At 43.6% G+C, this 21,115-nt stretch overlaps 2 protein-coding genes across 2 annotated transcripts; one reads left to right on the top strand and one right to left on the bottom strand.

Moving 5' to 3' along the window:
• Positions 1–6,858: 6,858 nt before the first annotated feature.
• arl6ip6 (ADP-ribosylation factor-like 6 interacting protein 6) lies at positions 6,859–9,008 on the top strand. The gene is made up of 5 exons (XM_027286923.1): positions 6,859–7,225; positions 7,419–7,472; positions 8,137–8,266; positions 8,381–8,514; positions 8,644–9,008. Exons 1-4 carry the CDS (start codon positions 7,000–7,002, stop codon positions 8,472–8,474), a joined length of 504 nt encoding a protein of 167 aa, XP_027142724.1. The 5' UTR covers positions 6,859–6,999; the 3' UTR covers positions 8,475–8,514; positions 8,644–9,008.
• slc19a2 (solute carrier family 19 member 2) lies at positions 8,853–21,034 on the bottom strand. The gene is made up of 6 exons (XM_010752482.3): positions 20,773–21,034; positions 14,796–15,356; positions 14,464–14,710; positions 14,118–14,310; positions 12,986–13,127; positions 8,853–12,898 (listed from the first exon to the last, which is right to left on the bottom strand). Exons 1-6 carry the CDS (start codon positions 20,911–20,913, stop codon positions 12,749–12,751), a joined length of 1,434 nt encoding a protein of 477 aa, XP_010750784.2. The 5' UTR covers positions 20,914–21,034; the 3' UTR covers positions 8,853–12,748.
• Between the last annotated feature and the right edge of the window lie 81 nt (positions 21,035–21,115).

The following is a 21,115-nucleotide window of genomic DNA, read 5'->3' as shown; positions in this document are numbered from 1 at the left end:
TCTCCTTCCCGTCTCTCTCTCTCCCTCTTTCTCTCCCTCTCTCTTCCTCTCAACATCTTGTGGCCATGTCTCATTAATGCATGTTACTAAACTAAACTTCCCCGGAGTTTCTGTGCTCTGTCGCCAACAGGTTCTCATGGTGTGCTGCTGCTGTGTCCTGCATGACATCCACTACATATATTATTGCTACCATATCTGCTACTGTGGTCATTTTATCATTCATTGTGATTCATTGTCATTTTTATCATTCATTGTAATTGTACAATATGTTTCTGTTGATTTGTCCTGTGCACGTGACATCCATGGCACGTCTGTCCGTCCTGGGAGAGGGATCCTCCTCTGTGGCTCTTCCTGAGGTTTCTTCCACCTTTTTTCCCTGTTAAAGGGTTTTTTGTGGGCAGTTTTTCCTCACTCGAACCGAGGAGTCTAAGGATAGAGGGTGTCACTCCCTGTTACAGATTGTAAAGCCCTCCGAGGCAAATGTATTTTGTGACGTTGGGCTATACAAATCAAATTGATTTGATTTGATTTGATTTGATTAATAGTGGATCTGAGAGGGCGAAAACACCAGTGACCCCATGTTCTGCCTCCCGCCACGCAGGAGGCACTGTTCTATGTTGTTCATATGTGTGTTCATTTTGGATGTGTGGCAACAGCTAACGGGGGAACGTGAGAAAGAGAGAGGTGACTGAGGTGTTCCTGTGTCTGCGTCCTTCCATCTTTGTTGTTTTTAGAAGGCCTTGTCTGTGGTATTTACAGTGTCTGACATATATTTGAGCAATATTGTTGCTGTTTGCAGTTTGAAGATGTTTGAATTAATACAGTTGATTATACAAGAGTACAGAGTACAAATCCAGAGTCTGCGTTACGGACGTAATTAGCTACGTAAAAAGTAGCACGTGATTTATTGCTTGCATTTTTATTTTAACCTTATGCAATGAATAAGCAATTAACTTTGTTTGTGAATTTATCTGATACTTTAAAGGGGTAAATTACCTAAAAACTGTATTTTATTATTTTTCTTGCAGTTTCACTCTGTGGTCTTTGAGGGTAAACGTCTAAATAAAGAAGACATAACCTCACTCACGTTTATCTGTCTGCTTAGCTGTGTTCAGACGGAACAGTGAGAGCAGAACAGTGAAAAAGACACTTCATCTAAACAACAAAATTACAAGGGACACGCACGTCCGCAACACCCAGAACTTTAAAATGTCTCAGCCAGGCGATGAGGATGCCACGTCAGTGCGGACCCACGCATCAAATCATCTAAGGGCTCGAATAAGTCATCGGCCAGCGCCGCCGCAGTTATGCACGTGCGAAAGCAGAGGCAGCACGCGCAAAAGCAGCCTTTGCTCTAAAAGAAATTGAAGTGAGAGTCAAACAACACAGCTCAAAGTGGAAAGAAACGCGTCTGGGGCCACGTTGGATGCGCTTCATCAGGAACGTGATGCGGAAGCAGCACTCGCTGAAGCCAATGTATATGAGGCGGCAGCAAGCGAAATGGAGTAGGATCCATACGCGGAAGCCTCCGCGAGACGTACAACAACTCAGAACGTACCAGTGACTATGTGGAAGATCAGAATTACACAAAGTTAAAATCACTCCAAACAAGATGCGAAACCTCTGTGGTCAGGCCTCCTGTATATTTTCAGCCCAAGCTGGAGGGTCACGCGTCTGACCTCGGTGCTACGCCCTACATCTCTCAGCCCCAGGGAAACCTGTTGTCCCTCAGCCACCACCGGGCATACAAGTAAGTGAATCACCACCAAGCACTAAACCTCAGACCATCTCACGAGATGACACATACTATCTGACCTGACCAGATTTCTGGCCAGACGTGAACTGCTCACAGGGGACTTACAAGGTTAGTGACAAGCCGGGTGATTATTGGGCATGGAAATCCTCCTTTGAGAACGTCACACGAGGGTTGCACTTACGGCCAGTGAAGAGCTCGACTTGCTGACCAAGTGGTTAGGTGACGAATCCTCTAAACATGCAAAATGCCTCCGGGCAGCGCACATAAACAATCCGCCCTTCGGACTTGCCAAAGTGTTGCAAGAGTGTTACGGCTCTCCTGAAGCCTTGGAAAGGGCTCTCTTTGAAAAGCTAGAACGCTTCCCCAGGATCACGAACAAGGATCCCCATCTACTACGTGACCTTGGTGACCTTCTCTTAGAAATGACTCTGCTAAGAGTGAGGATACCTACCAGGGCTACTTTACCTTGATACTGCACGTGGAATCCATCCTATAGTTGACACTTCCGTTCGGACTGCAGGAAAAATGGATGACACATGGATCAAGGTATAAACAAGAGCACTTTGTGTCGTTTCCACCTTTCTCTGTTTTCACTGCATTTATCAGAGCTGAAGCCAACATGAGAAATGACCCCAGCTTTCGGTCTTCTGCTCCGCAATCCATTGCAACACCCAAAGTGGACAGTTTTCAGGGAAGGCGCGACAGAACGAAAATGCCCATCTCCGTCAACAGAATAGAAGTGGTTAATTGGGAACGAAAGCAAAGTGCAGAAACAAGAGTTGGGACCCTAACAAAGAGTGTCCCATCCACAAAAAACCTCATGCACTCAAAAAATGTAGCGCATTCCGAGAGAAATCTTTGGAAGACGTAAGGCTTATCTGAAGCAGAATCAGATATGTTTCGCTGCTGTGCTTCTTCCAACCATCAGGCAAAGAACTGTAAGGTAGAAATCCACTGTGGAGAATGTGGAAGTGACTCACACATCACTTCTCCATGCCGGTCCTGCACCCTGGAAAATACACACAGTTGTGGAACCCATCACTGATCATGGTGGGGAGGGTGAGTCAGCTTCGTCCACTGCCACCTCCACATGCACGCAGGTATGTGGGGATAAGACTGGTGGGCGGTCATGTGGCAAGATTTGCCTTGTTTATGTCTACCCACAAGGACGTCATGACGAGAAACTGAGAGCTTACGCACATTCTAGATGATCAAAGCAACAAATCCTTGGCCAGATCTTCATTTCTTGATACCTTTGCCATCACCCACAGCTCTTCTCCGTACATTCTGAAGACTTGTGCAGGAGTTTCAAAAGTACTGGAAGAAGAGCAAGCCATTTTGTTGTGGAATCACCTGATGGCCGATGCTTCTACCTTTGCCCACATTGATTGAATGTGACATGCTCCCTGACAATCGAAATGAAATCCCAACCCCGGAGGCAGCGCTCTACCACTCTCACCTCAGCGACATCGCTGCACAGATCCCCGCACTTGACCCCCAGGCAGATATCCTGCTGCTGCTAGGGAGGACATTATTCAGGCCCATAAGGCACTTGAACAGTGAAATGGGCCTCCGAACGCTCCATTCGCACCAGAGGTTACCTCTGGGGTGGGTCCTGTGGGTGACATTTGTCTTGATGGGGCACACAAACCTGCACATGTAAATGTTCTCAAGACAAACATCTTGGACAATGGTAGACCAAGCTACTCTACCCGTGCCCAAACAGCATTCAGGTAAAGGAAAACTTTAGCTGTCACCACCATTACAGACTGACTTCCCCAATTTTGGGCAAAGGATCAGGCAAGAGGAAGCTGATGCCATGGGAGACTCAGTTTTCGAACAAACAAGTGCGACGAAAAACCTGCTTACTCAATTGAGGAGAAAACCTTCCTGCAGATAATGGAGAGGAAGTCTACCAAGAAGACACAAACAGTTGGGTGGCCCCACTGCCATTCCGTTCTCCAAGACCACGCCTTCCCAACAACAAATGGCAGGCCCTCCAACGCCTCGCCTCAGTTTGCCGTACGTTGAAGAAGCGACCTGGAATGAGAAAACAGTTTGTGGATTTTATGCAAAAACCTGTTTGAAAATGGACGCAGAACTAGCACCGCCGCTAGATGAAAAGAGTGCTGGTACTTGCCCTTCTTTTGGGTTTACCCACCTATAAACCAGACCAATAAGAGTGGTCTTTGACTCCAGCGCACGTCACAATGGACTGTCCCTGAACGATGTCCTTCTTACAGGTCCTAATCTCAACAATAGCTTGCTGGGCGTGCTGATGCGGTTCCCCAAGGAGCGAGTGGCAGTCACTGCTGATTAAGCAGATGTTCCATTGTTTCTTGGTACCTGAGGATCACAGGAAACTTCTTGCGCTTCCTTTGGCACCGAAAACAACAACATGGAGGAACCCATAGAAGAGTACCGCATGCGAGTGCACGTGTTTGGCAACAGCCCATCGCCTGCAGTGGCAATCTATGGGCTCAGGAGGGCATCTGTCGATCAAGAGGACGATGGTGGCAGGACAAAAACACTTTGTGGAACGACATTTCTATGTCGATGATGGTCTATTCATTTCCATCTCACTGATGGGACCATTGCTGTTCTCAAGAAAGCCCAAGAAACTCTGGCTGCGTCAAACTTGACATTGCACAAGGTCGCGTCCAACAGCATCAGTGTGATGAAGGCCTTTCCCAAGGAGGACCTTGCCAAGGGCCTGAAGGATCTTGACCTAGGAACAGACTTCCCACCATGCAACGAAGTCTGGGCATAAGCTGGGATGTTGCCACAGACGAGTTCACCTTTCAGGTGTCTTCCCACGAGAAGCCCTACACTCGCCGAGGGGTGTTGTCCGCCATAAATAGCCGTATGACCCCCTTGGGTTTGCAGCTCCAGTGAGCATCCGAGGCAGGGCTTTGTTGAGAGAACTTACCACAGAGGCTTGGGGTGGGATGACCCACTTCCTGAAGGGAAGCTTAAAGGTGGTGTGAGTGGAGGAACTCCTCAAAGGTCTAGAACGTGTCAGAATCCCGGGATGTACACTTCCATTTCTCTCAGCAGTTCCATGAACACCCCAGTTTCCATCAAGGGGTCCCTGTGGATAGTGTTGAGGAGTATAAGTATCTGGGTGTACTTGAATAAAAATTTGGACTGGACTAGAAGGAGGCTGAGGTCCTTTAACATCTGCCGGACAATGCTTGGATGTTTTACGAGTCTGTTTGGCCGTGCAATCTTCTTCGCTGTCACAGCTGGTGCAGTGGGCTGAAGATCGCAGACACCAACAGACTTAACAAACTGATCAGGAGGAGCTGGTGATGTCGTGGGGGAGGAGCTGGACACTCTGGCGGCTGTGGCAGAGGGAGGATGCTGTCCAGTTCATTCCATTTTGGACAATGTTTCACACCCTCTCTATGACACACTGGCTCTGCAGAGGAGCTCCTTCAGCAGCAGACTCCTCTCTCTGAAATGCACCACAGAGCGACACAGGAAATCATTCCTGCCTAGGTCATTAATCTCTATAATGCCTATATAATCTATAATTTGATCTTGTATATACCTATATATATATATATATATATATATATATATATATAATATATTATATATGTTAATACAACTCGACATGTTTAGTTTCAGCTTGTGAAAAATTTAGAGTTCCATGTTAATACAACTCGACATGTTTAGTTTCAGCTTGTGAAAAAGTTAGAGTTCCATGTTAATACAACTCAACATGTTTAGTTTCAGCTCGTGAAAAAGTTAGAGTTCCATGTTAATACAACTCAACATATTCAGTTTCAGCTTGTGAAAAAGTTAGAGTTCCATGTTAATACAACTTGACATGTTTAGTTTCAGCTTGTGTAAAAACTAAAGTGGTATAGGGCAACGGGTTTCCACGCGATTTGCGAGTAAAGTCAACTAATCCGGGTTAAGAGTGCAGTCTTCAAGGGCATAATATCACATGTGACAACTTCTTCACATCATATGCTCTTGGTCAGGAGCTGCTGAAAAGAAAGCTCACCATGGTAGGGACAGTGAGGAAGAACAAGCCTGAACTTCCCCCTGCACTGGTATTGACCAGAGGAAGAGAGGCACTCTCATCAAAATTTGCTTCACTGACACACACACTCTTGTGTCATATGTTCCCAAGAAGAATAGAAATGTCATCCTGATGAGCATGCTACACAAAGACAACAGTTTCAGTCCAATTTGATTAGACAAATGTCATTTTACCTTAAGAGCAGTTACAGTAAAACAGACTGGTCAGTTTTGACAGAGAACACTAAAGTAAGGGGCAGGAGGTGAACACAACCAGAGGGTTAATCAAAATCAGTTAAATGTACACGTTAGTGCTCTTTATTCAGAAAACCCTCATGTCCCATCTACATTTCAGGATCTGGTTATTATAGACACTGATTAAATGTTAAATTTAAATATTTCTAGATTTATCATCACAGTAACAGTGTTACACAGGTTAGTAGCTGTAAACACTCAGCAATAGAAAAATACATACGTTGGTTTGGTGCTTACATAAGGAGTAAACATTTATAATCATCACTTTAAAAGTTACATACGTTGTTTTTGGTGCCTGTTTGTTTCCCAGATATATTAGTGTGTGTGTGAATGGGTGTATAAGAGACATTAACTTAAAGAACTTTGTAGAAAGGCGCTTTATGAAGTTCAGTCCATTTCCTTGTATTAGTTTACCGGCAGATCTGCCACATCCAATATGGCGGACGCGTTAACGTATCGCAGCAATGGACCAACCTGCTCAATGAGATGTCTATGTATATATGTCTATGGCAGCAACAGCCATGATTTCTTTGTTCTTTTGTTTGTTTGATTTTGAAATAAATCACCAGAAAACAAGGATTCAGCTTGGACAAGCATCTTCCCATGGTGCATCAGTAGCCTTTTAATTGTGTTTGCTTTAAAGATGAATTTGTTTTTATGGACAAATGGCCACTAAAAGTCAAATCAAACTACAGTGACGGAACATCCCGAGGGACAATTTTGTTTGCAGAAACGCCACAGGAACGTTTTCTTGGAACACATTAGCCAATCAGAGGCAGAGGAAGGCGGGTCATGACTTCAGCATCCTTGGAAGATAACTTTGCGACCGGAAACAGGTAACCGGAACAGATCCTGACACAGTTTGGACTCTGCAGCCGAACTCGTCCAGAACTCTGTGTATACGCGAGCTGTCCCGCTTTACATAACCGGAAGTTCTCACTTTGAAGTGCAGCGGAATGCCGACAGGCGGGGACGGTGGAGGTGTCAGTCGCTCATATTCGTCCGAGGATATGGACGATACAGAACCTGCTTCTGTGAGAGGCGGGGGGCTGACGGGACGGCCGTTCACCGACCGGACCGGACCCAAACACTGGTCGGTCGTCGTGCTGTCAGTAGTCTGCTCCGCGGTAGCTGTGGCCGCCGTCGGTTGTCTCTGTGCGCTTATCTACCCGATACTCAAAGGCAAGCGTGTGTGTGTGTGTGTGTGTGTGTGTGTGTGTGTGTACTGCTCCTTTTTGAATGTGACGTAGTTTTCTTAAACCTGTCTGTTCAGTACATGTCACGTGTTCACTTTCTATAATAATAATACTAATGACTGTTGCATATTTAGTGCACAGTGAATGTGAACAGAGCTGAATGATGGTGACTCTTTCAGAGCTGCGGACAGAGAGAGTGAGAGGTCCGGATGGGACGGAGGAGAGGATGATGGGTGAGTCTTCATCATCTTCATCATCTTCATGTTCTGTTTATTTGAAGTTATTTTGAATATCAAATCATCTGCAAATGATTTTTTTTTTTAGTTTTTTAAGTCTGAAAATTGATGGATAACAATAATGATTTGATTTTAGCATTAAAAATATAATTTTGGTGAAAGAGCTACATACTGCTGTATTAATGCTGTTCATTTAGGGCAGCTGTGGCATGAACTTTACATTGGGTGCTGGTCTAATACACTTGTTCAGCTGATATTGGCCCATCACAGATATATCAATATCAGAGTATATGTTATCAGATATGAGCCAAAATATTTGTATATATCTACTATGATAAAGAATACTTAACTTTGTTACTATTTAATGAAGTTATTTGTCAGTCATATCTGTCATTTTCCTCCTCAAAACTCTGTATTGATGGGTCAGACTCTATCCATCAGTGCTAGAAGCCTTTATGGTTGATATATCAGTTACTTCAGAGAACAGCAGCACTGAAGATGGAATGCAGGAAAACATCTCTGAGTCAGGTTGGGGTAGAGTTTGGGTTGGGCTGTCCACAGTGAATGAAGTCATTGAATGTTGCAACAAAGATATGTGTGTGTGTGTGTGTGTGTGTGTGTGTGTGTGTGTGTGTGTGTGTGTGTGTGTGTGTGTGTGCAGGTTTCTGGAGTATCCTGGTGCTGTCAGCATTAGTAGGATCTATCTGCTGTGTCTTCTCGTGGACTCTCACCTACTTTGACTCACACCAGCCTGGCATTGTGTTCCCAACACTGACACTGGACCACTTCAGGTAACACACCGCGTCACACCTGTATATCACATTAGTATTTACCAAAAACAGAACCAACACACCGGCAGAGTGTAGGTGATGACATCAACATGTTGTGTGTGTGTTTTCTTCCAGAGACGTATCTGACCATGGTTTCCACATGGGCTATGGTGTTGCTGTCCTTAATGGCATCACAGCCATGCTCACCGTCGCCTGGAGCCTCACTTGATGCACACGCGCACACACACACCCTCAGTAGAAGTGCTCAGGTGAACAGACATGGTACTGGGCAGTGAGCAGCCTTCAACAGTGTATCTGACTTTTGGGGGATTGTGTCGAGAGAGGTGCGCCTCTTACACGACATTCAAATCAGTCTTCTTTCTACTGTTTCCACACAGAACTACAGTGACTTTGGGTTGTGCTGTTAGTGCTGTCAAAATAGATGTGAGCACACAGCAGCAGACATCCAGTGCAGTCACTGAAGGAGGACTGAAGCTGCTGCGTTCACATGCAGCTGATCCTGTACCTGTGCAAACATGGAAGAGTCCAACATCCATCCACTTATCAGATGTTCAGGCTAAAGTTCAGGCTTACACTTTGGTGGAAGTTTTTTTTTTTTTTTTTTTTGAATACTTAATCAACACGGTTTAAAGTCATGTATATTTTATTTTATTTTATTCCATCCAGAAGTGTGTGTCTTCCAAAATGTAAATGATTACTAGTATGTTTTTTTTTATATGGAAATAAAGAAAAACTGCCACCAGAAAAGTCTATTTATTATGTATTCAACAAAAGATAAATACCATTGAGACTGAAAATAAAACAGTGAATGTCACTTCACAAAACATTTGTCATTATGAATATGTGACTTTAAACATTTGTTGTTAAATCATTGTCATGCGGTTCAGTCTGACACAGTTCATCCTCATGGTGAGAAATTATTTTTCAGATTTTCATAAGCTTCTGAAAAGTTGTTCCTACAACGTAAACAGTCTGGTTAATTTGAATTCATGAAACATTGTTTTCACAAAACAATGATCATTAATCTGACTAATCACATGCAGAGCTTCAAGTTTTACTATCATGTCTGTCAGTATTATAAAAAAAAAAAAAAAAAACTAACCAGCAGTTTATTCTGGAAATGAAGGAATATGTTTTTCATCCTGCATCTCACTGAAATACCATTGCAGGTGTACTGTAAATAAGCCATATTGAAACGTTAACACAGACAGTTCAGGCAGAGGACACTGTGGCCAGTAGATGGCAGCATTTTCTCATGGTCAACCTTCAGACTCGGCCTACCACCTGCAGCAGCCTGAATGATTCCACTGTTCTCACAATGACCATGTATAATTCTACTAATCTTTTACTTTCTCTGGGACTCTCAGGTGTTTGGCTCACAGTATGGCGTCCTGTTGTGTAAGCTGAAGAGTGAGCCAAACCCAATAATAGGCTGTTGTTACCTTTCACGATAAGTGTGTAAATATAAGGTCACAGTGGGTCTTTAACTGAGGAGTATCTCTCACCACAGGCCAACAGAAAAACATATCACAGTGTTTATCAGTCAGTGTCAGGTATGAAGTTTTTCTCCAGTCACAGAGAAGCATAACATGTTAAAATGTCTCAACAAGTCTTAGCAATACAGTCCAGAGTCTAGGATAGTCTCAGTCAAGACCAGTAAGTCAGGTCCAAAGCATTCTTCATTATGTGTGAGCTGCTTTGCACTGACAAACACATCTTCCGTCTTTCTAAAGCGATGATCATTTGAGCAGCTTAATGTCCGCGTAGTCAGCTGTGTTCTTCGAACATCTTTCACACAAATTACATTTCAAATGTTCAGCCACACTAGCAGTGTGACTCCAGGGATAACGTGAATTGAATCAGCAGTTTGGATTGGACTGTTGAAAGGATTGCCACAAAGTCTGCACCACCATTTGTGGTGCCCAGAGGCTGAACCCTGACCCCCTTTTTATCTTCAACATGTTTTTATCCAGTGAAATGTCTCTAGATTCACTTGATGATAAAACATCTGACAGTTTGGCTTTTGAGTGAAATATTTCAACAACTATTGGATAGACACTGATGTTCAGGTTCAGACATTGATGTACTCTTGATGCACTCTTACTTTTGTTTTCAATAAATTGTCAATTGTTTTAAATCAGTTTTCTGTTTATTAAAAGATGTTTAGAGTTATAGAAAACAAAAAACAGGAACACAAATCAAATCAAAGTAGTTGTCTCTATGCAGTGACCACAGTCCATGTGTTCATAGTACCATCACAACACACTGTTACAGGTCTGACAGGATGTAATGTTTGACCATGTACACAGTACAAAGAATGAACACATACACACAGTTTCTTTTCATGAAAAGACAAATAGTGAAAGCACTTGTCATCGTGTGATTGTACTGCAGACCAAACAAAGTAATCATAGCAGAGCTACATTTCTAATGTTGCTAATCCAACACTGTTATTAGTCCTTTGTATTGATATGAAGCGACACATGAGCTTAGTTTATTAAATTTTGTGGCTGGCACAGCGCCTGTCTAATGAACAGTACTTTGTTTAGCAGTTGTGTTACAGTGCAACATTTGGCCAGTGGAATGAAATTAATGCTACATGGACTGTATTTATAAAGTGCTTATGCAAAGAGATTCACAGCACGCACACGCACACGCACACGCACACGCACACACACACACACACACGCACACACACACACACACACAGGACTGAACCAACCAGTGGACGACCTGCTCTACAGCCTCACATACACATATGCATAGATATATAATATATAAAGCTACAATTCCATACATCTTGAAAAACACAATTTCCTCTGCAGGTATTTAGAAATTATATTTGGTCATCACTTTGACACATTAAGAGGAGTTTGGTGTTATTGTTAACAAATCTCCTGTGCAGACCCAAACCAGCATCAATGTATCCTAACAAGTGTGCGTATCAAAGTCTGATGGATGTTCTCCCTCTGTGGTGCCATAAAGCTACATTCTTCTCCAAAAACTATAACAAATGTTGATTTTGACTCAATCTCACACATAGCGTCCAGCTTCTGAAAACAGTCCCCAACAAATACACTTCCTCCTGTTTGAGTAATGTTTGATAAAAACTAGTGACCAGCTGCAGAAATGTTTGTGTTTCACATCCTCAGTAGGAGCTAATGGGCTCAGAACTGAGGAGCACAGACTGAGGACAGTACTGACAGACTAACACAGATATTTGGGTCTCTTCATTGGATTCGTTAACAACAAATACCTTCTCCTTCAAACGAAGCAGCTCCAGGTATTTCTGACCTTTCAGGCACTAACGGATCATGTAACATGGTGCTCATGAACAGTGTAACATTACAAGCTTCAACAGTATTGTGTTCATTGTATACAGTTATTGATAGACTTGACACTCCCCATCAGTACTTCAGTATCAGTGTAACAGTGCAATACACAATCTATGCATGTACAGGAGGAAATAATGAATATAAAAATACAAGCATCTTCTTGGCTGGTGTTAAATGTAACACAGAAGAACCACTCCTGGAGTCTGGTTAGCATTTGACATCAAGACTAAGGCATCAACAAGGCTTCAGTGAGCTGGGAAAAGGACAGAAATGCAATTCTGAACAGTTTATTTAAATAGTGTGACACAGAGGGGTCACAATATGGATTTGATATATGTGGAAGTATCAATCAGAATCAGGATTCAAAGTATTGTTATGTAAATCAATTATTTAAAAGGTGAGCGTCTGGCTTTAGAGTTGTCAGTGTCATTACAAACAACTATCTGTTGATGTAAACCAAGACTTGATAGTCTAACAGCTGAACGAAACGTTCAAATCAAAAACTGATCAGCATCAAATCGTGGCCCAAAAATCTAAAATGAAATCAAAGAATGGAGACACTGGAGCTCTACAGAGATTTACAGCTTCTTTGTTTTGGTTATACTGTATATTTTGTGCATAGTTCAGTGTGATAGATCAGCAGATACCTGCAGGCAGATTGTCTGTCCAGTCCAGGGTTTGTCGTCCACTTCATCTCTGTTGCATGTGTGCTCAATGTGCATGTCTGAAGATGTGGACTTGTAGTAGTACAGTACTTCCCTCTCGGGGGGGGTGAGTTTAAAAAGGCGAGCGTACAAAGGCTGGTGCTTCCTATAAATGACTGAACCTACAAGGTGGAGTGAAGGCGACTTGTTCTGTAATGCATGAGTCAACACTTTGCAGGCTCCTTCATCAGCGGTAATGTTTGTCTTTTGATTTGAATCTACGTATTTATGCTGTATGGTTCTCTAACAGACTCTGAGTCCGATATTAAAGATGAACTGAGGTGAATAAGTGCATTTTGTCCTGACCCTTCTGCTGTGTCACTCTTTAACATGCTGAAGACTTCACTGAAGCTCAGCTTGTTGCTGCTCACTCTCCTTTGTTGCTTCAGTCTGTGAGAAGCTAGCTAATATCTATCAGCATGTGCTCTCAGTAGGAGCTGGCGTCACTGTTTGAAGGTAGAGTCGGACTCGGTTTCTGCTGGGCTGTTGGCCAGGACGTCCTGCTCAGGGCGCCTCTTGGAGGCCAGTTTGCAAAGTCCAGCGAGGAGGAAGACCACAGAGATGACAGCAAAGTAACCGCCATAGACGAGGAACTGAGGGAAGGAAACAAGTCAAACCTATGCTGTCAAGTATGTTGACATGGGCAACTAAAGGTGGGCGGGGCTTGTGTATTTCCTCACCTGAGTGAAGACATCAAGACCGAGGCCAGCTGAGTCCACCACCACCACAGTGATCAGAGACTGCAGCAGCAGAGCCATGAAGGTGTTCACTCCAAACACTAAGGCGTAGCGCTGCATGTTGAGACTGGCTGCGATCTGATACCTGAGGTCAGAGGACGAGAACACACAGAGGGAGAACATCATGAACCAGCCATGGAGTTTGTTACAGCTCGGGTATGATATCAACCCTCTTTGTTAAAGCCACAACACCCTTCTAACTGTAATCTAGTAATCTCATTACTAGATCTTATGAACATAGTAATAAACATCCAAAAAGTGAAAATTAGAAATTAGTTTCACTACAGATTTAAATATTTTTTATTGAAGTGTTTCTACACTTTTCAGATATTAGGTTTGAACGGGAGTGGGTACGTTTACTAACATATTAATTAATAATTAATTTAATCAAAAACATGTTGTCAAACTGGATCTGCCTCAAAGCCAAAAAGAAACTTTCACAACGTTTCGTTCCAGAAATAAACTCAGAAAATGTTTCTCTCTTTTACTGAACTAAGATCAGCTTATTGGCCATCTTCACTCATAAAACAAACGTTATTCAAATGAAACCCAAACTAAATAATGTTTGTCTTTACACTCTAACAACAATCACCAGATTTCAGATTTGGTTTGGAGTTAGATGTGAAAATATTCTGCTAAAGTTGTTTTTGTCAAAGGATTTGAAGAGAGTATACAGCATACACTTCAAAACATTCATCATGTTTTTAGGTGGATAAAATAGTTTCATTTCTCCTTGTCCACAGCTGCCTCACTGCCATTACTAATGAGGGAGCTGTCAATCAAAATATGATCTGCCACGCCTACACAGTCTTGAGGAATGAGCAGTTTTTGAACCAGGTTTTATGAGCTTTTAGTATCACCTTTATGATGCTTAATGAGACGCTCAATGTTGAAATCATATCTGCATTTTTACTATTTTAAGCCACATTTCAAGAGGCTTTCATCCAGTTCAACATTATTCTAACCCTCTATCTTAATCTACAAACATTCAGCCTCAGTGAGTTCATTCCCCACATGTGTAATGGAGATAAAGTGTCAGCTGAACGTGCAGTGACTGACTGATCCGTGTACTTACGTAGCCACAGTGATGAGCAGCATGTATGTGGCTCTGAAGAGGACGTATGAGCTGTAACACAGCCAGATGTTCCTTGGTGTGACCATGACAAACACACATGCAGCCATTAGCAGGGAGAGGACACACAGAACCAGCTCCCCCCACAGAGACCAGCACACAGGCAGGTAACCCACCAGCAGAGCCGCCAGAGCCCCTGTGGACCAGCAGAACACAGAACATCTGTTTACTTACTCAGCTGTGTGTAGAACATGCTAAATCATTTGAACTCAGCTGCTGGTCTACTTCTCTACATCAACAAACTCAACAAGTCTGTGATCATTTGTAAATGTGAAGTGGGAACCCTTACCTAGCAGTGTGGACAGTGTCTCTACATAGCCATTGTAGATTTCATAGTCACTGGATGGACAAATGTTCTCCCACAGTGCTTGAGCATAGTTGACGACCTGGAAGTAGCCGCAGGTGGCCAGAGCCCACCACACAGACCAGGCCAGCAGAGGGCGACATCTGTAGCACTGCAGGAAGTCATCAAATAACATCCGCAGCACGTCTCGAAGACCGCTCCGATGACTTTCTGCCTCAGAGGACCTGGATATCTGCACAGAGAGTAGAGGACATCAAACATGACTAAGTGACTTAGCGTTTTCCTTCATGACCTGAACAAAGCAGCTTGTCACTCACCATGGAGGCCTTCTGTGTGTTCAGAGGCACTTTGCTCTCTGAATCCTCAGCCTTCTCCAGCAGGGTGGTATTGCTGTCCTGTGGCCTCTCCTCCGATGCTCCTGGACTCTTGTGGAAGAACAAGCTCCTCCTGGGCATAGGTAGAAACCAGGGAGCAATGAAGGCCACGGTGGCCGACGTCAAAGTGATGATGACGAGGTGGAGCAGCTGGACTTTGGCCACAGATAGCAGCAACTGTCCGGCCAGCGATCCAGCAGCTGATCCAAACAGAGTGATGCTGCGGCAGTAACCCGTCACTCTCTGGTAGTGCGCCGGCTCCACCACGCTGTAGATGTAGGAGTAGTAGGCCACCTCAGAGGCTGTGGCCAGTCCAAAGAAAAACTCCAGGAGCTGCATGGCCAGCAGGCCCTGCGCCTTCAGCAGCATAACATAAGTAACTACTAAGCTGGTGGCCTGTAGGATCAACACAGGCTTATAACAGAGGTAGTCAGTGGCCAGGAAGATGGGGAACAGCAGCACCAGGTAGGAATACGTCCATACTGGATAGATTTCATTGACAACCTGCAGATGACAGATGAAGAGTCCTGGTTACATTTGTTAAAAACAAACCCATCAGTGTTAGATTCACTTTGCATATGAAAGCTGTGAACTGCTTTGTTCCCATGCAGACTTGTCAAACTGATTCCAGACACTGGCACTAGAACACTGCTGGCAGCATGTTTGGCAGTGGGGGACACCAGGAAACGCAGATCCCACCTCTCCAAGGCCTTACGCCCGGGGCCGGTGGTGGAGCCAGCATTAATAATTCTGTCAGGTATTGAGAGGCAATATGACACAGTGAATTTAAAGAACTCTGGTGTTATCAGTCAGAGTCTGTTTGTCATGAGATGGTTGGTTTACCTTTCATAAATATGAAATATTAAACCTTCTTCTTGAGGGTTGGGGTCAGTTTATTAACTTTAAATTACAGGATGACTCATCTCCACATCCTGTGTGTTCACAGATTTCACACAGTCAGCTGTGTTAGAAAGTTATTTTTATGCTGTATATGCACAAGCACAATGACCCAGGTACATTTCTCCTCACAAGGACATCAGGACAAAAACAGACACATTCATCACTGCTTCTCCTTTTGAAAGACTTTTCTAGACCAGCCTCCATCATGATGGAGCTCATTATTTTAGGATTGAGCACAAATTCCAAAGTTCTTGCCAACGGGGATTATTCTGTCTGAGACAAATCTGCATGAGCCTGTTGTAAGAGCCGGGGACAACACCAACCAAACAAAAGGACATGCAGCACAACGTCATGACGCAGTGTCTGCTACAATCAGAGATATGGAGATGAATATGGATTTAGTTATGTCATCTGTTCAACTAACTATATTCTAAAATGTGCAATATCCTTTGTTGCAACTTTGTTGCAACTTGGTGTGTGTGTGCCCAGCGTTGCTGCTCAGTCTGTGTGACCTTCAGCGAAGCAGATACTCTAATGAGCAGCAAATTGTATATTTAAAAATCAAGTACGACCCGAACCGTCGACAATCGTCGAGCAGGCCAGTTCGGCGGCCAGGCCACCAGGAAATGTCCCGTCCGCCACTGGTTCTGTGTATATGCACAGTCAGTGAGTATACACACACACAGTCAGTGAGTATATACAACCGGTCAGTGAGTATATACAGTCAGTCAGTGAGTATACACACAGCAGAATTCTCGCCAGCGCTTTATATGGTTGCGGCCCGCTACGCTAAAATTTCAGACCGCAACGGCAATTTCCCCCCGCTACGTTATTTTTAATATAGCGTAACGGCTGTTTTCAGTTTTCGTCACCATCGTCAAAAGTTTTTTTTTTTCCTGCGCACTTCAGCAGTTTTCAAGGTGTCAAAATCAGCTGACGTTTGCTTGGTGCTGTCTTCCTACAATGGTGTAGCCGACGTTTGATGAACCTACACATGCGTACTCTGCGCTGTTGATTTTAGGTTGCTAGGAGACAGATGCCTGGAAATCAGTTCCCCGAGAGAGAGAGAGGGAAAAAAACGACAACTGAACTCCCGCTCGATTCCCAGTGATAGCTTTCTTTTGAGCTGGACTTTGAGCTGGACTTCGGTGAATGTCATAATTATAACAATGAATGACGGACCCCCTCGCAAAAAAAGAGACATTCGTTCTTTCTTCATGGTCAGAAATGTAAGTGCACCAGTTATACATGCTTTCCATCACGCTTGAAAACTTAACCAACACTTTGATGAATGGAAACGTCTACCTTGTAGGCAGGTTTAGCAATGACAGGACGTAGGCCCTATCGGATGATTTTTAGTGCTAATTTAGGCTACTGGATCCCACTGTGGCTGACATTAACACACTAGTAATCTGCCTGCATGCCATCCATCATTATATTTCTATAAGGAGACAGACACAAGAGAGGTTGGAGCAGATGAAGGAGGACAGGTCATAGGAGGTAGTGGAAAGGAGATAGGCGGAGATAAACGAACAGAGGATAGCGGAGGAGAACCCGCTGTTGGAGATAGAGGAGGAGATGGAGGAAGACAAGCAGAGGCTGGAAATTCACAGGTGAGAATGAGGTTAATGAAAGATATTTTAGTCATGGGAATCAGCTCCAATGTGGCAAACGTGATCAAGCCCATATGGCTTTTAATCAGAGAATTAACAGTGGTTACAATCAATTTTCATGCAGCCTGTGATTCCTGGGCGGGAATGGCTAGGAGGAGATTAAATGTCATTTAATAGTTTTCATGCCATTGTTTTTCATCCTTAAGTTTACATTACAGTTGAGATTATATATTAATTATTTATTAAGGGGGCTGGGTGTTTGGCGCCATGGGTCCCAATGGATTGCATCAAGTGGAGCTGTTTTCTTGTTGGCTGGCTGTTTTATCCACTTGCATTTATCTGTTCTGTTGTTGACACAATTTAGGACAATCTTTTGTCTCATGTCTCTAATAATTGGTTGGTAGGTTATGCTCCCGAAATAACATGATGCTCACGCATTTCTTAATTTCTTAATAGAATAAAACGTGTATTATCTCTATTGTTTGTGTCTGAGTTTACATATCTTTTGACAACACCCTTTGCAGGTAACACACTGCCAAGATCCAAAGATGTAACAATTTTCCACTAAGTATATACAACATAAAAAATGCAATTTATTCCCTCCAGGTACCTCAAATATGGCCCATTTTGGGCACAATTTTTCAAATTTTCGCATCAAGGAAGTGATGCACCATCCCCCCGCTCGGTCGCTACGCTTCCTCGCCTTACCCCATTACTCTAAAATAAAATCAGTCAGTGAGTATATACAGTCAGTCAGTGAGTATACACATGATCAGTGAGTATATACAGTCAGTCAGTGAGTATATACGCAGTCAGTGAGTATATAAGCAGTTAGTGAGTATACACACAGTCAGTGAGTATACACACAGTCAGTCAGTGAGTATATACGCAGTCAGTGAGTATACACACAGCCAGTGAGTATACACATGATCAGTGAGTATATACAGTCAGTCAGTGAGTATATACGCAGTCAGTGAGTATACACGCAGTCAGTGAGTATACACACAGCCAGTGAGTATACACATGATCAGTGAGTATATACAGTCAGTCAGTGAGTATATACGCAGTCAGTGAGTATACATGCAGTCAGTGAGTATACACACAGTCAGTCAGTGAGTATATACGCAGTCAGTGAGTATACACACAGTCAGTCAGTGAGTATATACGCAGTCAGTGAGTATACACGCAGTCAGTGAGTGAGTATATAAGCAGTCAGTGAGTATACACACAGTCAGTCAGTGAGTATATACGCAGTCAGTGAGTATACACACAGTCAGTCAGTGAGTATATACGCAGTCAGTGAGTATACACGCAGTCAGTGAGTATACACACAGTCAGTGAGTATACACGCAGTCAGTGAGTATACACACAGTCAGTCAGTGAGTATATACGCAGTCAGTGAGTATATACGCAGTCAGTGAGTATACACACAGTCAGTGAGTATACACGCAGTCAGTGAGTATACACACAGTCAGTCAGTGAGTATATACGCAGTCAGTGAGTATACACACACAGTCAGTCAGTGAGTATATACGCAGTCAGTCAGTGAGTATATACGCAGTCAGTCAGTGAGTATACACGCAGTCAGTGAGTATACACGCAGTCAGTGAGTGAGTATATAAGCAGTCAGTGAGTATACACACAGTCAGTCAGTGAGTATATACGCAGTCAGTGAGTATACACACAGTCAGTCAGTGAGTATATACGCAGTCAGTGAGTATACACACAGTCAGTCAGTGAGTATATACGCAGTCAGTGAGTATACACACAGTCAGTCAGTGAGTATATACGCAGTCAGTGAGTATACACACAGTCAGTCAGTGAGTATATACGCAGTCAGTGAGTATACACACAGTCAGTCAGTGAGTATATACGCAGTCAGTGAGTATACACACAGTCAGTCAGTGAGTATATACGCAGTCAGTGAGTATACACACAGTCAGTCAGTGAGTATATACGCAGTCAGTGAGTATACACACAGTCAGTCAGTGAGTATATACGCAGTCAGTGAGTATACACACAGTCAGTGAGTATATACGCAGTCAGTGAGTATACACACAGTCAGTCAGTGAGTATATACGCAGTCAGTGAGTATACACACAGTCAGTCAGTGAGTATATACGCAGTCAGTGAGTATACACACAGTCAGTCAGTGAGTATATACGCAGTCAGTGAGTATACACACAGTCAGTCAGTGAGTATATACGCAGTCAGTGAGTATATACGCAGTCAGTGAGTATACACGCAGTCAGTGAGTATACACACAGTCAGTGAGTATACACGCAGTCAGTGAGTATACACACAGTCAGTCAGTGAGTATATACGCAGTCAGTGAGTATACACACACAGTCAGTCAGTGAGTATATACGCAGTCAGTCAGTGAGTATATACGCAGTCAGTCAGTGAGTATACACGCAGTCAGTGAGTATACACGCAGTCAGTGAGTGAGTATATAAGCAGTCAGTGAGTATACACACAGTCAGTCAGTGAGTATATACGCAGTCAGTGAGTATACACACAGTCAGTGAGTATATACGCAGTCAGTGAGTATACACACAGTCAGTCAGTGAGTATATACGCAGTCAGTGAGGATACACACAGTCAGTCAGTGAGTACAGTGATCCCTCGCTATATCGCGGTTCACTTTTCGCGGACTCGCTGTTTCGCGGATTTTTTTCAGTGTCATTTTGCATGCTTTTTTTTTTTTTTACAGCGTACTGTACAGTATGAACGCGCATTGTGTTCTGCGTCCTGATTGGCTAAGGGAGAACCGCACATGTGTTCTGCGTCCTGTTTAAGGGAGTACTGTACAAAATGTGTGTAAAAAGGTGTATAAAAGTGTGTGGTTAGGGGTTTTACGGCCTTAAAACATGTATAATAATTGTAAAACTCACTTCGCGGATTTCGTTTATTGCGGGTTATTTTTGGAACGTATAAACGATAAACGCGATAAACGAGGGTTCACTGCATATACGCAGTCAGTGAGTATACACACAGTCAGTCAGTGAGTATATAGTCAGTCAGTGAGTATACACACAGCCAGTCAGTGAGTATACACACAGCCAGTGAGTATACACATGATCAGTGAGTATATACAGTCAGTCAGTGAGTATATACGCAGCCAGTGAGTATATAAGCAGGCAGTCAGTGAGTATACACACAGTCAGTCAGTGAGTACTGTATAGTCAGTCAGTGAGTACACAGGTGTTCGTTACTGTACAACGCGGTCATTCATTAAGACAGACAAGCCGGTTCATTAGTCTGCTGCTGAGGACACAGACACAACAAACAAAAGAAGAATTCATAGTTTTCATGTTTAGGTTACGTCAAAAGTTAAAGAGGTGACGCAACGTCGTCACCAGCGCTAACCGCGTAACGTTAGCCTTTAGCCCGGCGAGCTAACTGACCTGCGTCTCCGTCAGGTTCTTGTCCGGTCCCAGCAGGAAGGCGGTGAGAAAGGGCTCCGACGGCCGCAGGTTGGAGAAGAAGCCGTACACGCAGAGCAGGAGAGTCGGGCAGACCACAGACATGTTGGACTCAGGAAGCATGACCTACACACACTCACAGTTACATAGCACTGCCTCTTCTCTGGTGCTGCTCTGACACCTAACGGCCAGCCTTCAGATACACTACCGCCCCCTATTGGTCACAGTGTGGAGCAGCACAAGATCAGCTTCTCTCTCAGTCAAACGTATTCCAATGTTTGTTTAATATGTTCACAAAGTGTGTAGAATTTAGCGTTGTTTAGTT

The sequence above is a fragment of the Larimichthys crocea genome, chromosome XIII (assembly GCF_000972845.2).
Source record: "Larimichthys crocea isolate SSNF chromosome XIII, L_crocea_2.0, whole genome shotgun sequence".
NCBI classification, from domain to species: Eukaryota; Metazoa; Chordata; class Actinopteri; family Sciaenidae; genus Larimichthys; species Larimichthys crocea.
Note: the sequence above shows the minus strand (reverse complement) of the source record. Positions and strands in the feature narration are given on the sequence as shown.